Raw genomic sequence first — 16,395 nt, forward strand, 5'->3', positions numbered from 1 at the left:
CTAAGCAGTGCTTACTCTAAATCAAGGACTTTTCAGTTTCCCATGCTCTGCCAGTGAGGAGGTGCACAAGAAGCTGGGAGGGAGCAGAGCCAGGACAGCTGACCCCAGCTAGCCAAAGGGATATTTCATACTATAGAGCGTCATGCTCAGTATATAAACTGGGGGAACTTGGCCAGGGTGGGCCAGTCACTGCTCGAGGACTGGCAGGGCATCAGTCAGCAGGTGATGAGCAATGGTACTGGGCATCTCTTGGGGTTTTTGTTTGTTTTTCCCTTTTATTTTATTCCTCTCTCTTCCCTTTTCTTTTCTCACAGTTATTCTTGTTGTTAGTATTTTTGCTTCATTTCAACTCTTAAACTGTTCTTATCTCAACCCACAGGTTTTACCTTTTTCCGATTCTCTTTCCCAAGCCAGTGGGGGTGGGGAGCAAGTGATCAGCTGCATGGTACTTAAGTTGCTGGCTAGGGTTAAACCATAGCACCCAGGAAAGTTATGAACTACATCTGTCCTCTCCTCCAGATACCAAAGAAAGAACACGTACTCCCCCTAGAAGGGGAGTTTTGTTCTCTATGTACATTAAGTACAGTTTGCAGTAGTGACTGTTCCCACCAGCCAGTGGGTCAGACTTCAGAACTGGCCAAGACCCGCAGAGTAATAAATTACACATTAGGAATTTCAGAAAGAACTATACATTACTGAGCTATTTACTTCTTAACAAGGATTCCCCAAACACCTTACTAGGGATCACTCCAAGGCAAAGTGCATTTGGTTCAGAGAAAAAAATGCACTTGTTACCAAGCTAACCCACCCATAACCACAGCATCTTCCCTCAAATTTGTCCTCTCTGTCCCATAGCCAGTGTTCCACACTCACCTCCAGTGCACACATCCCAAAGGAGTAAATGTCCACAGCAGTGGTGACATTGGCAACTTCTGTAACACAGAAATAATGCTCTGTTATCAGTCCATCCCTGCATTTAGTAGTACCAGCAGGACCACCTCTCTATTAGGCTGTGATAATCCTGCAGCCTTCTCTCCTGCCTCTACTATCAAAAGACAGAGGAGCTGAAGCATTTAAGCAGGCAAGCAACTCAAAACCACTAATGTGACATTTGTCATGAGTCTATAGCTGAAAACAAGATGCAGAACAGCTTGTAAGCATTAATAAGGCCAACAAAACCAGCCTTGCAGCTGTAGCTACACCATACCTCCATATTCCGGGGCAAAGAAGTGTAGGTTCTTCTGCTCCTCCCGACAGGTCTTCACATGGTTGTTAATTGTGTCCGGTGCCACTAGAAGAAAGTCATGAATACTCAGGATACAGGAAGCCATAGCCCATCCCCAACCAGATCCCAGGGAACACATGCAACTCCAGGGCCCTGTGGTACCCAAAGGGGCAGCACAGCGGAGTGAAGTTGGCCCTTCATCAGTCCCTCATCTTGGGTCACCTGCCCTGATGTATTTCTCCATTGTTTCCTTGGCTGCAGATTGACTAAGGCAGCTTAGCACTACTCTCCAAGAGCAAACCTGGAGACTACAACTTCTGTCAAATGGGAAGACAAGCTGGGAAGGACTCCCTGTTGAAATGAGAGTCCTGAAAGCACCCAACTTAAATTAGATCCATAGCATTTGTCACAAAGCAAGTCAACTGTAACAGAAGCCCTAGGAACAGCCAGAGATGCCAAGACCACTGCAATTAAGTCACCACCTCAGGGCTCTAGGAGAGGGATAGACCTACAAAGCAACTCTTCCCCATACCAGCAAGGCACTGGTGTCCAACTGCCTCAAGACTGGTCAAGCAAAGCTGATGAATGGGGAGAGACTACCCAGAGGCCTCCCAGCAGCCAGCACCTCCATAGCAACAACCACAACACACTCAAGAGCTACAGGGAGGGAATAACTCCCAGCCACAGGAACAACAAGCAGAACACAAGTATGGATGTCCCATAAAAGACGAGCCTTTGGGACAGCCACCTCTGAAAAGACTGCAAGCCACTCTCCAAAATGGAACAGCTGGCTCCACCAGGGAGAAACACAGAAGCAGGCAGGGAGAGAGCATCACCGTCCCACCTGAAGCTCTACTTCCACCCTTGAACATGCCCATTCCTACAGTCTCAGGCCCATCTCCCACTTTGGCAGCCTCCTGGACAACCACAATTGGTCCTGTACTGCTACAATGTGGACTTACATGGAACATGCCAAACTGCTTGTATTTTTCCAGCTATTCCTGGATTAGGGCAGGACACACTAAAGAAGATTCCCAGTTGAATGAGACTGAACTAGTTCTCAGCCTCAGAGAAGAGACATTCTCTGGGCTCTAGTGAGACAGGAAGGATCTTCCTTGGTAACTCAGCTCAGCCTCACTGTGTGGCGCATCCCAAGTCATATCACCATATTCAAGCATTGGAAACTGAGCTGGCTCCAGCATCTACTCTCCCAACCAACCATCCATGAGTAGTTTACTGCTTTTTGTTACTCTGCTAGCTCTTACCTTGGGAGTCCAGTAAGATAACTTCATTCCTACTGCTTACCTGTTTACAGACACCACCAGGTCCTTTCAGCTAAACAGCACAAAGCAAAGTAAGCTAAATTCTTTTCTTCCTCTTAAGGCCTGCTCTGCATTTTCCCTGTAATACCAACAGTTTTAGATCACCTCTGGCCAGGGCTACACGCAGTCACACCAGTTCTCTCTGCTAGGGACCCTGCCCCAATGGATCATAACATCACACACTAGGCAAGTGCATCAAATTCCTCCCTTGAGCAGCTAGCAGACACCAGGTCCTCCTCAGCTCCCAGATGATGAGCTCTGGACTCCTGTGCAGCTTTGTATTTTGCACTACTAAGTTACTTACAACTGAAATTTGTCCAGTCCCCTAACACCTTCCTGTGCTTCTGGAGGATATCCTGACCTACCTCAATTTCACACATTCCCCATATTTCTATGATCTCATTAATGTTGAGGCTGTTAAGTGTCCGAGGGACTCCAAACCCCTCCAGTGGGGCAGCTCTTTCTGATCTTCTACCCATCCCATGCCTCCAGCCAGTGCCTGACTGCACACAGGGTAAATCACACAAAGTTTGTCCAGCAAAACAGGTTCTCATACTGAGCCTTCTGAAGAGGTTCCCAAATATCCACAATGAAGACATCCTGTTAACTTGCTTTTGTCTCTGGGCAGCAGCCCACTGTGTATGTCTGGTCTAGAGGTGGCTACTAAGAGAGGAGGGTCTGTGTCAGGTCTTCTCCAGCAGCTGGATTTCCTCATCATTACTGCTCTTTCCTGTTTCCTCTCTGTAGATGTTTTGGCCAAGGAACCAAGATCAGGTTTAACAGTACTGGCCCCTCCCCACTTTAAGTAATTTATTCTTTTCTACTCAAAAGAACAATTCACCACTGTAAAAACAAACAATTCAATACTGTCAAATGAGGGTTTGCCTTCTTAACAAACAAAAAAAAAACCCCAGAAACAAAAAGCCCAGACACATTCATGACTTTCAGAACTTCTTCTGGAGACTTGTAGGACCTAAAAATACTTCCTCCTAAACCTACAATATACCACCCGATAAGGACAGCTACAGCCCTATGAAGGGCCGGAGACTGTTCACATCCAGAAATGCAATATTGCTGCAGATGCACAGCCACCTGAATACTGTGAAGTTTGTGATCAAGAACAAGTTTTCCCTCAGTGTCCCATACCATTAAGGTTTTGGCATTCCCCCGAGGCCTAGGCTGTAACGCAATCACAGGATCTGGCTGATCCCAGATGTGCTTGTTTTCTATCTACAAGAACTATTATGAACTAATACTCTGTCCCAGTTTTTGCAGAACAGGGTATTTAAGATGTCAGAAACCCTTCTGTTCTAAAGTCTAAATTTCATATTTTTTTTAATAGAATACTGAATGTCTTTGTGCAGCATATAGTGTACATGAACTATCAGATTTTTTTTTGTGAACCTTGCTAAACCTAACATCTATTGCATATGTGACAATCTGACTACCATGAGCTAGTGAGACAATCTGGGGATGTAAAATAAAACTTACTAAATAAGTCTTCTATTTGTTCTGCCTTTCTTATCAGTACAAGAGATGGTAAGAGTAAACGGGAACCCCTCTTCAGCTACAGAGGTCTGGCAACCACCACCAAGATGCTGCGGCCAGGGTAGCACTGCTGTCTGGCCTGGGCCAGACCCCTGGAGAAGGGCAGAGGCATCACAGCCTGCCCCGAGAGAGGCACTGTGTCAACAGTGACAGCATTGCAGAAATTCAGCTCATGCCATCAAGTGCTGGATCAGTGTCCTCAGGCAGGAACTCTGGCACGGTACTACCCAGGACAATACAAATCCACCAAATACGGAGCAGAATCAGCCAAGTCAACTTCCAAATGATGTTTTGATTAGCTTAATTTTCCAATGTGTCTTTAAATACTGTGACTACCTCGTGTTGGATGGCAAGGGCCAATTCACTATCTAGCCATTCTGTCTTTTGCTCCTGGACCCTGTTTAAGAACAGGGATGAGGCAGTGTTCAATCACAAAAAGGCATTATCCAAAGAAACCTTAGCCTGTGACATAACACAGGCACTCCCACACCAGAAAGGCAAGTACAATGGCATTCTAGTCCAGTCTCCATCTGTAATGGCTGTCTGCACTTCACTGACAATATGTTTCTCTGCATCCAGGTCCTACGGACACTGTGCAGTGGCACCCACATTCCTGGAAAATGCTGAGCTTGCACTGTCAGTGGGAACTTCCAACGCAGACACACACAAAGGCAGTTTTGAATTTGCTGTTGTAGGTCATCCAGGAACATGGCCTTCCTAATATACTGGTCCTTGTGCCTCCAAACTAGCAGAATCACACTGAAATTCCTCAACATGTTTTTCTGTCACTGTTGCAGAAGCTGGCTCTGCAGCTGGATTTATTAGCCACACTTAACAAGCCTTTTTCCTGTTCTAGCAGTTGATATCACAGCTCATGTGCAGCTTGGCTGGAAGTCACATGCATAACCTTGCTCTGTTACTGCAAAGCTGAAGCAATGCAGCAGTAGGGCAATGGCATAAGACTACCAGATTCTTCACTATATGCCTTAGAGCTAAGCAGAGACAGCCTCACCAGACACACGTCTGTTCCATTCATCACTGTGACAGCAACAACCTGCTACTGAAGGCAACTGAAAAACTCCTCGTAAGCACATTAAACAGGGCAGACAAAAACCACTGCTATACCTCATGACAATATTTTAGAAGATGCGACAAGAAACCGGGTTTGGTCTGGTCTAATCACTATTGTAGGTCTGTCACTTTGGTGTGCAAGCCACGTAGCACAGAAAGAAACTTCAGAGGAGCTTCACCTGAGCACACATTTTAAAGCAAACTCTTAACTGCACAAGATAAGAACACACACTTTAAGGTACCTCTAACACAAGCTCTTCTGACCGATTCACACATAGCTGCTACCCACCATACACATACATCTAGTGATGGCTCTTAATTCTGTGAATGCTCAGATGCATAAAGGCTAAGGACAGTTATCTTAAGCAACAAAAACAATGAAGGTCAAAAAGGAAAGCCAGATCACCAACATTAACAACAAACATGCCTTTCTCAGCCACAGAGAAGACAACAGCAAGGGGCAGACTACGAGACATAGCACGACATGGCTGATCATTCTGGTAGCCGAACTCAATCTGACAATAAAAACATAAAGAGAAATAATCAGCATTACTACAGGAACACGCAAAGCTTGCTAAACTTTTCAAACCCTCAAGGACATGCTAGAGCAGGAGCTCGCCAGTGTAAACTGACAACGCTGAGCATGCATTGGTCAGTGGGAGTGTCAGCCAAGAACACATTTGATGGTATTACTTCCCAACTCCCACCACTGGCAGGTTTTAGCAGAGATGCCCAATCACACAGCCACCTGCCCTTTTAAACACTACATGTTGCAGAAGACGTTTCTTCTTATCCTCCGTCTGATTCATACACACCTTTGTTCTGCATTCAACACTTCCTCCTTGCAAGTAGGAAGGACACTCTGCCCAAACATCCTTCCTTTCCTCCCAAAGTGGCCATTGAGCCACTCATCCTCTTGCAAGTGCCTAAGCTTTCTGCAAAGCAAGAGTGTATTACTCCAGTCTTCTAGTAAACTGTTCAAAGTACACTGTACTCCCGATTTCAGCAGGCTTAAAAAGCAGAAGAAAGCAAGATAACAACAGGAAGGATCAGCAGCTAACCTTTAAGATTAGTCCCAGGCTTGCTACGCAAGCTAGCAACAGGGTACAATTAACCACCTTACCTATGCTGCACTGAACCAGCACTACAGGGACTCAGATATAATCAATGGAATGAAAGACCATCTGTTTGCAACCATAAAGGGATGGCCACAGGGCCAGGATAGGTATAAGGCCACGATAGGTATAAGGCCACATTATTAATTGCTTACACTCATATGCTCAAGACATTTTCACTGTTTTAAAAGAGTGTAAGACTACACAAAACCAAGACATTTCACTTTGCACACAAATAGGGTAAATGCATTTTTATGAGGGAGGACAAAGCCTAGAAAATAAGGAACTAGGAGGTTACTGGAAACAAAAAGAAACATGCAGCCGTCAAATAGAGTCAATCAGGAAAAGCAGTGGCAGGTTTAAGTTGATCAGAGAATACAAGCATCCTGCAGATCTGTATCAGGGATTGTACACAGTGTTTGCAAAGTTATTTGCAACACTGAGTCACCAGGAGCAAAAGGGTTTTATTATTTTTAACAGTTGAATATCTAATGCGATGAAGGGGCAAAGAGGTTCAGTATATGACAAGCTCACTACATACAGCTCCCAGTGCCAGGTAACAGCCCCCCAGCTGCTTACATCTATGTTCACTCTTGCCATATCCATTGACATCACTTCTGAGTAGTATACCTAATCTTGGCTTAAAAGACTACCCAGATTTTACTTCAGAGAAAATACTGATGAAGCAGAACCAGTGGTACTTGCAACAGAGAGCCAATATATAAAAAATTCATGGACTTTGAGAGAGGTATCCTTCTCCACAGAAATTAATATAGAATCGTAAAATCACAGGGTGGCTCAGGTTGGAAGGGACCTCAGGAGGCCACTCTGTCCAAACCCCCTGTTCAAGCAGGGACATCCAAGGCTGGCTGCTCCACACTGCTTCTGAGTAGCTCCAAGGATGTATGCTCCATCATCTCCCTAGGCAACCTGGGCCTGTGTCACCCTCACACCAAAAATGTGTGATTTCCTGATGTTTAGAGAGACCCTCCTGGCACCCATTTAGGGTCCGTCGCCTCCGGTCCTGACACTGGGCACCGCTGGCAGAGCTGCCTGCGTCCCCTCGGCACCCTCCCGCAGGTGTTTATGGACACGGATCCAACCCCCTGAGCCTGCCCTGCGCCAGGCTGAGCAGTCCCAGCTCCCGCAGCCTTGCCCCAGAGCAGAGGGGCTCCAGTCCCACAGCATCTTGGTGGCCCCTCGCTGGACCCTCTCCAGCCTGGCCGTGCCCCTCTCTGATTGGGGAGCCCAGCACTGAGCCAGCGCTCCTGGGGTGGCCTCTCCAGGGCTGGGCAGAGGGGAAGGATCCCCTCTCTCAGTCCTGACGGAAATATTTTGCCTAATGCAGCCCAGGATATCATTAGCCTTCTCTGTGGCAAGGGCATAGAAATAAATGGAAGGAAGATAACACAGTATCACATTTCTTGTGAAGTGGTGGATGATATTTTTATGCTTAAGTAAAAAAGCATTGTTTTAAACTGACATGTTTGACCATGTCCACTACATGGAAGCAGGAAGTGTGAGTAGACAGAGCAGTAAACGCAAGACTGTAGACACAAGAACAGACAAAGAGGACCTGTAAGATAAGTACTTGTCAATCCCGGCTGCAGGCTCTTAAGCAAGGACTCAGTAGCTTATTAGCATTTTATCTGGATGAGTTCATGATACAAGCAACTTCATTCCAAACAAAGCATGTAGGAGATTTGAAATCTGCGTACAAAACCAAGTTCTAAGCTCTAGACCAGAGGAATGAAGGTTCCATGGACTGGGCAAACCCCTGCTTGGGTTGCATCATCTGACTGCAATACAGTATTTACATAAAAAATATGAAGGGGCAGCAGGATTGCCATTCTTCCTCAGTTTTCAAAACTGAAGCAGCAGATCACTAACTAACTGCAGTAGCCTCACATCACAGTGCAAGTTACATTCAAACAGAAAAACAAGAAAAGACATTCACTGAAATGCTTGGGAGCAAGCTACTCTGGGGGAGTCATTTACTCCCAGAAGACAGATGTGCACTGAAAAATATAGTCCACAAACATGACTATGAAAATTATTTCATGTTTTGAGCAGTTCTTAACAGAAATTTGGATTGAACCAGTATAAACACATATTCAAACAAAATGCAATTGGGGTCCACAAGTTTGTGTATTTCAAGTTTAACTTCCCCAAATTTCAGACTTCACATCACAGATTACCATTGTTTCACAACATGCCAAAATGAAGCTGTGCAAGGACCTTGGAAGACTTAATAAACCGAAAAGCTCACCCCATGAAAGCAGAAGCCAGAGTGAACACACTACTTGGCCCACATGCCTTAAGGCCTAAATCACAGAATTGTCTAGGCTTGAAGGGACCTCTTGAAAATACAGGTCAACCCCCCTGCTCAAGCAGGGTTAGCTAGAACAGGTCACCCAGGACCATGTGCAATTCAGTTTTGAGTATCTCCAGGGAGAAAGACTCCAGAATCTCTCTGGGCAACCTGTTTCAGTGTTTGATTACCCTCTCAGTAAAAAAAAAAAAAAAAAAAAAAGTATTCTTGTTTTAGATGAAACTTCAGGTATTTCAAATTGTGCCCACTGCCTCTTGTCCTGTCAGTGGGCACTAGAGAGAAGAGACTGGCTCCCTCCACTGTCTCTCATCAGGTATGTATATTTATACATACTAAAATGATCCCCCCCCCCCGAACCTACTCCTCTCCAGGCCAAACAGTATCAACTTTTTCTGCCTCCCCTCGCATGGACAGACACTCCAGTCCCTTAACTATCTTCAAGGCCCTGTGCAGGACTTGCTCCAGTAGGTCTGTATCTTTCTTGTACTGTGGAGCTCAGATCTAGACACAGCACTCCAGACATAGTATCACCGGTGCTGAAAAGAAGGATCACGTCCCTCAGTCTGCCAGCAATGCTCTTCCCAAATAGCCTAAGATGCTGCTGGCCACCTTTGTCAGCAGGGTCCGTTGCTGGCTCATGGTCAGCTTGCTGTCCTCCAGGACCCCAAGATCCTGATCTGCAGAACTCGTTTCCAGGAGGTTAGCCCTGAGCATGTACTGGCACACAGGGATGTAAATACCTGCTAAGTTTGTATTCAAGTGATCTTTCAAGAACTGGCATGTAGGAGTCTTCAAAAATGTCAATGTTCCACATGCCGTCAGTCAAAGGACCCCAAAAGGACAGGACATATGCAACTGCCATACTAACACTAAAATGGGTAAATGAAGACCTGGATAACTATAAGACATGTCCCCTGATATATCCTGGAAATGCACACAAAGACAGAGAAAAAAACCCACAATCCAACTAAGCTAAAGCAGCAGGCTCCTTCAATGCAACAGAAAAAAAGAGTAAGTTTGACCACAGAAAATGCAAGTTCTCATAACTCGCAGCACTAAAATGGGAAATTCAAACTTTCTAACAGATCCCCTTTAATTGAAAATTACAACCAGTCTAGAAGATAGTTGTTTTCTGGTGTTTTCATGAATTATATGACTCACAGCAGCACAAAAAAGGTATACTAAGCAAGGAAAGCAAGCACATGAAGCAAGAGCCAGCTTTTAAACCTTCTGCAAAATAAAAATGAGAGTTTATTACTATCAAGGCATAGCAGCAGATAAACCTGTTAAGTATGCATTCCACTTGGTGACTTTGCAATGAGGCCACCAAAGGCACCAATTCTTATCACTAAATCTGACTTAAAAAAAACCAAAACACCACCCTACCCTCGAATGCACACATTAAATCATAACACACACACACATTCAGTCAGGTGTTAGTTGCAATTTCAAAAACTAACTACAGCAATTAGAAGCCCACTGATGGTCACTTACCTATGACTGCTCTTCCTGCCTTGAGGAGTGTGCTTATATACAAAATCAAGGCAGGTCTCTGGTAACCATTTTTGCTAATCTAGCAATCTTAACAGCAGCTAGATTGTGAGATGCCTGTCAATTTTATTACAATTAGAAATTAACCTTGTGCTATTCCATCCAGTTTGTTGAACAGTTTCTCAAGAACAATCCAGGTGTGAAGAATCTTCACTTTATGAGAGGCTTTTACACTGCTGGGAGTCTCAAAGACAATACAGACCAAGGTGAGACGAAGCCTTCAAAAAAAGAAAAAAAAAGAAAAAACCTAACCTGCATACCGCTTTGGACTTTCTGAACCATTCTGGGCAAAAAGAGTTGCACTCAAAACTACTCATCTGCTGGATCTCATTCCCAGCAGCACTGGTAGTCAGACACAAACCTTTTCCTCTGCTTGTGAAAGCCTGCCTTAGTTTTGCCAAGTTTCTAAACAACTGAAAATGCTTGGCTTGGTAGAGGACATGCTCTACACATAAAACTGTGCAACTAGAAGCTAAACTACATAAATTCCTGTTAAATCTTCCAAAAGGAATGCCAACATGGGTGAAGAAGTTTTCCATTTTTACATTAGATTTTTCTGACCACTGATTTCAGCTATCCATTATTTTTTCTCCAAACCAAACCTTAGTTAAAACACACAAACAAAAAACCCCACAAATCCAAGATACCCTAGTAACGCCTATTTTATTTCTACATCACCTACTCAGTGTCTCAGGTGTCTGTTAAGGATATGAAAACCACCATGACAAGTCTTTAAATACCAGGTAACAAAATCCAAGAGTGAAGTAATGACTAAAATAAGATCAGTTAGTTATGAAAGCATGTCACTCACAACCTTATTAGCTCAATGCTCAAGCAAAACAGAAGCCTTATACCCTATATTTAGTGTTTTCAAACCCAAATCACTGTTCAAGATCTAAGGATTAAACCATTTCCAGCTCTCATATGAACAGTAACTAGTAATACAACAGTAATGTTAAAACAAGTTCTCAAGAAACCAGCCAAGAAAGCTCAGTATTTCTAGGCCATCTGATGCTGTTTCAGCACAAGCTAGAAACCACAACATCTTCTTAAGCCTGGAGACCACTGGCTGAGGCCCTTCTTGCCTTGCTAGAATGACGGCATTTTGTTCTGCTTGCAGCAGTGACTTGATTTCTGAGGAATGGCTTGCTAATCTTAAGCCTTGTTGCCATCGGTGTGATTGAAGCCATGCTGACACCCAGGCTCAGTCACGTTCCCGCTCTCTGGGTTTGTTCCTGGACCAGTCTGGCTGCTGCTGCTGCACCTTGCCTCTTCCACCCCATAAAATCAGCCTGCTGCATGCGACTGCCACAGCCCAACTTGCAGCACTCTGATCAACAAGTTGTCACCAAGGAAATCTGTCCTCCTAATGCTACATGTCCTGACTGCACCAACTTCCCCATCAGCTGTGTAAGGTCCCAGATTTAACTTTTTAAGAGAGCCTCTGCTCTGCTGGCAACGCAGAGCAGCGTGCCACATCCTGCTCCTGCAAACACTGGGAAGGCACAGAACCCATGTGGACAGGCCCTTCCCTTTCCACCACTTCCAGCTGATGGCAGGTTCTCAACTCAGTAGAAACACACTCTAACCACGGAGAACAACCCTGATGGCAAAAAATAAAGTAATTACTTTAAATGTAAATGTGGCGTTCTATTTAATGGGCTTACAAACTGCAGCACCCAAATCCTTTTCTAGCCCCCGCCACCCCAACTCCCTCCTCATATGCACAAGTGTCCCCAAATACAGAGCTTTGACTGGGGAAACATAAACAGTAAACCTTTACTTCACAATCAGGGACTCATTTGGGTGGGATGTCCCTCTGGCCATCAGGAACCAGGCACATTCACTGAAACATTTATCTTAAAACATCTAAGGAGTTAAAACTACAAGCAAGCAATTGGATAGCCAAGCACAAAGCAAAGGCTAGTCCAGGTCTGGTGCCCAGCCAAATCTAGCAGAGCAGTAGCAGGAAAGAGTCTAATGTATATGGAAAGTTCAGCTGGGAAGAGCTCAGAACAACGCATCCGCTTGGCTTGACATGCAGGAGCCAACATGCACTAGGGTCCATGGACTAGCACACTAAGAACAAGGAGAGGAAGAGAGCTAACAACCAGGAGACTTCACAAAGGGCAGTGCTCCCTCTCTGTAAGGCTTTGGCTGACAGCACAAGGAACAGTTCACATTCCAGCACAGAACACAAGGTCTCAAAGTGGGACGCACCTAAGCCAAACAGTTTTACACACCAGCCTTATAGCAAGGGAACACTGTATAAATAAATTAAGAGAGTGTGTATGTTTGTGTGTGTTACAAATAGATATACACACACATCATATATATAAATATATATATACACACACAAAAATAAAATCATGTACGTTACATATATAGTGGTAGTCACATCACAGGAGCGGAGAAGTTTGCTCACCATTAGCAAATATCCTATGAAAGACTGTTGGTAACAGAGCAGCCCGTAAGCGGGAAGTAAAACGAGATAGAAGTCAATGAGTTGATGAAACAGCAAGCAGTTAACATCGATAAGAGACAGCTAGGTCAGAATCATGGCAAAACATGGACAAGACTGAGAATCTGGCCTGCCTCCAGCCACCTTTTTAAAATATACATAAGGAACATTAGTATTTCTAACTGAGAACCAGAGGGGGCAAGGGGGACGAGACACACACCTCTGACCAAGTAGACAATTATAGCCAACTCTGAGGTTAAGAAGCTGGAAATTCTGCTCTTTCTGCGAGTGCTCTACAGTCCCTTAGCACTCCATTCAGCAAACTACTACCTTCCCCTACATCCCAGCAGATTCTCCTGGGCACAGATCTTGGCAGCAGAACCCATACTTACATACCTAGCCACATAATTTAATAGCAGAGTTAATACCAAGTAAGACTCAGTCTCCCAGCACCTTGGCCTGGAACTGAAAAGAGACTCTGGACAGACTGCAGTTAAGCATATAAAGAATCCTAGAGGTCAGATATGTCAGAGACAGGAAAGCATATGCATCAGCCAAGTGCCTGGAGGCACTACTCAAAGATACACTACCCCAACACTAAGCTTGCCCCTATCCTCTACTGGAAGTCTCACTCGGCACATGCTAGCATGTTGCCCTGTCTCAGGGGCGCCAGAAGACACTCTACAAGACACTCCAGTATGAGGCCTCAGTTCTGTTGGGGCACTCCAAGAGCTGCCCAAAAGGATTTTCAATTCAAACCCATCAACTCTTTCCACCTGTGACTGGCTCTTATACTTCCAATGAGAATTACAAGAAACATCTCTCAACATTGCTGAACGCCAGCAAGCAGCAGCAGCAAACACCCTGTCTAAACACACAGCTCTCCTTCACACTCAGAGTACCTTCAACCTGACACAGTAAACATCTTGCAACATGCTCCCTTCGCAGGTCTACTTGTTAGACAATACAGGTACGCACATATGCAATGAGGTGTTACATGGGGATCCTGGGGAAAATTACACAGAAAACAGCTTGGACCTCTCACAAGGAATGTTTTCATCTGACCACAACTCCAGAAAGCAGCTGGAACATCTAAGTCTCTGGGAACACCAGTGGCAAGTTTAAGAACTGTAGGTGTCTTTCCTATCCTCATAACAAGTTCTCCAAAGCTCTCCATTCATGTGACACTTTTCCTCCTGAAATCTATTAACCCTGCATTTTATGGCACTGGGGAAAAAAAAAAAAAGTAAATTAATGGATTATGGATGGCTTTGGCATTTAAGCAGTATGAGAAATCCTCCCTCTTTCCCACTCCCTTTTTCTTTGACAGATGACACCCAGCAAAAAAAGATTTCATCCCTCTTCCCAAAACTCAGTGCAATAGCAACAGCAACATCCTACTACTAAATTAATCTCTCTTGTCCCTGAAGTGCACAGGTGGCTCTACAAAAAAAAAAAGAAAAAAGAAAAAAGACTGATCCAGAATTACATGCAGAACAAGAAAAACAGCAGTTAGTCCTGTCAGTGCATGTGCTTCTGCAATCTGAAGTAGCAGCAAGGAGTGATGGGCAGAAGGGTTGCTTCTACACCTAAACAGGTGTTACAGGAACAAGTACGTATCAGCCGTTTCCGATGCAACACAAGTCACAGGCACTACTCTTTCAGTACTTCCTCACTGAGCAGACAGGAGGATGTTCTGCGGAACACAGTAGCAACTTTCTGTCCCCAAATCTCTTCCACACATTCAGCAAGTATTCCCTTTTGCTTAAAGTAGAGCGAAGAGGAGCTTTTGGGAGCATAGCCCAGAATGGTGCTGGGGACAGATATGGTATCAAAGAGCAGATCATAGTGCACCGAATCATTGTTCCCCTTAAATCCATGAGAATTACTGCCCTGCTCATTTTAAGTAAACACAGGAAAGTTTTCAGATACCAGCCAGCTGTAAGAAGTAACTACATGAAGCAATAAACATGGGGGTCACTGACAATGTTAGGCCAAAGTGACTATTGCTCTGGGGCCTGAATGTGAAAATAGCCTGTCTGGCTACTGGCACAGGCAGCACTACTAGAGAACCTCAAGCTCAAATACAGCCAGCAATTCTGATGATGTAGTTTTGAGTTTCCTAGTTGGGTGGACACTAGAGCAACAAGAGTACATTCTGCAACACCAGCAGCTTTAATTCCAGCTTGCACTGGAGCCATAGCTTTCACATCTGGAGGATTCCTCTTCTAATCACAAGTCCACTTGTGCTCACTTCCCTTTTTTAAGAAAGCACCAGTTTAGTTTCCTAAATAAATCACTTCACTTCTGAACACAAGGTGAGCAAGGCAGGCTACAACTGCAAAGCAGAAGAAAGTTTTTTTCAGGAACAACTGCAATTCAGCACTGCTCCTGCACAGCCACGCTCCCAGCACATGTCCTTTTCTCACTGAGGATACAGTTGTTACAGCACATATGCACCCAGCACTCCGAAAGAGCACACCATTCTAATTGCCTCTGTCCCTCCCACCATGCCTAACAGTAGCAAAGCTCTACAGAATTGGTGCAAAGGTGTAACTCTACTTGAGGCAACTGTTTGTGACACACACTGGAAGAGCCACCTTTATTCATGACAGCCTCTGAATAGCAGTACTGGGAGTCTGAATGCTCTTGAGAATGTCACGTTTGCTCATCAGCAGAGCCTCCCTCTTGGAGAAAGCCATGGCTCTAGATATCAACTTCGAGTGGTTTGTTTCTACAGACAAAGTGCTGGCTACCAATAAGAGAGACTGCATCTCAATACTTTTAAACTAAACTAGAAAGAGAAGGATCTCTTATGTACTCGAGTCTATTATAGACCTCCTGTAAGTGGCCTGAATTCAATGCCAGGGAGCCAGTTGCGTTTGCCAGCATACAGGTATCAGATGTACACAACTCTTGGAAAATTCTTCCACCTGGACAAAGTCAACGAAAGATAATAAAGTGAACCCCATGATGTCATCAGTCTGTGTGAAGAGTAAGTCACCAAGTTTAAAGGCAGAGAACCGAGTGTTCCTTCTGTCATGCAGTCTCCCTGGGTACAAGCACATATCAGAGGTTTGTTACAGGGAATAGAGACCCCAATTCTGGAACAAAAGAGGCAACACAAGAATTCTTTGATGGAGAGGAAAGCTAGAGGTCTTCAGGTTGTGGAGAGGCTACTTTTAGATGACAGATGAAGCACAGCACTCCTTCCTGTACACTGCCAACATCAAACCAAGAATTCACACAGACAAAAGCCTACAGTACACACTCCTCAGGTTTGAGAACACCTGCACAAGTTGGAAAACACATAGCAAATCTGTCCCTTGAAAGGTTATGTCAAGGTACAATATAAAACATCCCAACTGCAGACAGATTTTGAGAGACATAGGAACAGCAAAGGTGCAAAAGAACAGAGCATGCAAGGATGTACTGCACTGCCAGAAAAATCATTTCTTACTTATGAGATAAAAGATTTCAGCACAGCATAGCTGCCTGAACAGGGCACGTCTTTGCCAAACAAACTCAAGGCAAACCAGCATCCTATAGTCCAGGCCAAAGTGAATGATGCTGGATGGGGATGCCAAGACAAGCAGCTCCCTGCAGCCAGAGACTATAAGCTTGATGATAAATGTTGGTTGCTACAAGAAACACTCACTGCCTCACTGGACACAGCTCTCAAAGCTTCACAACACTTGGAAGAGAACCATGTGTGTATTACCATGAAAAAGACTGCAGGGGAGATAAATTTAAGGATAATGTGCATACAG

General features: G+C 44.6%; 1 protein-coding gene across 2 annotated transcripts in view; it reads right to left on the reverse strand.

Moving 5' to 3' along the window:
• Positions 1 to 16,395, reverse strand: part of NRBP1 (nuclear receptor binding protein 1) — a 43,838-nt gene that overhangs the window by 6,729 nt on the left and 20,714 nt on the right. The window contains exons 8-10 of one of the 2 annotated variants that reach the window (XM_055713524.1): positions 12,590 to 12,613; positions 1,208 to 1,291; positions 874 to 932 (exon numbers count right to left, since the gene is read on the reverse strand). In XM_055713524.1, coding sequence (XP_055569499.1) covers positions 874 to 932; positions 1,208 to 1,291; positions 12,590 to 12,613 — 167 coding nt within the window. The remainder of the gene's footprint in view (positions 1 to 873; positions 933 to 1,207; positions 1,292 to 12,589; positions 12,614 to 16,395) is intronic. The other variant, XM_055713525.1, reaches the window with a different exon arrangement.

Source organism: Falco cherrug, chromosome 6 (genome assembly GCF_023634085.1).
Source record: "Falco cherrug isolate bFalChe1 chromosome 6, bFalChe1.pri, whole genome shotgun sequence".
Taxonomy (NCBI): Eukaryota; Metazoa; Chordata; class Aves; order Falconiformes; family Falconidae; genus Falco; species Falco cherrug.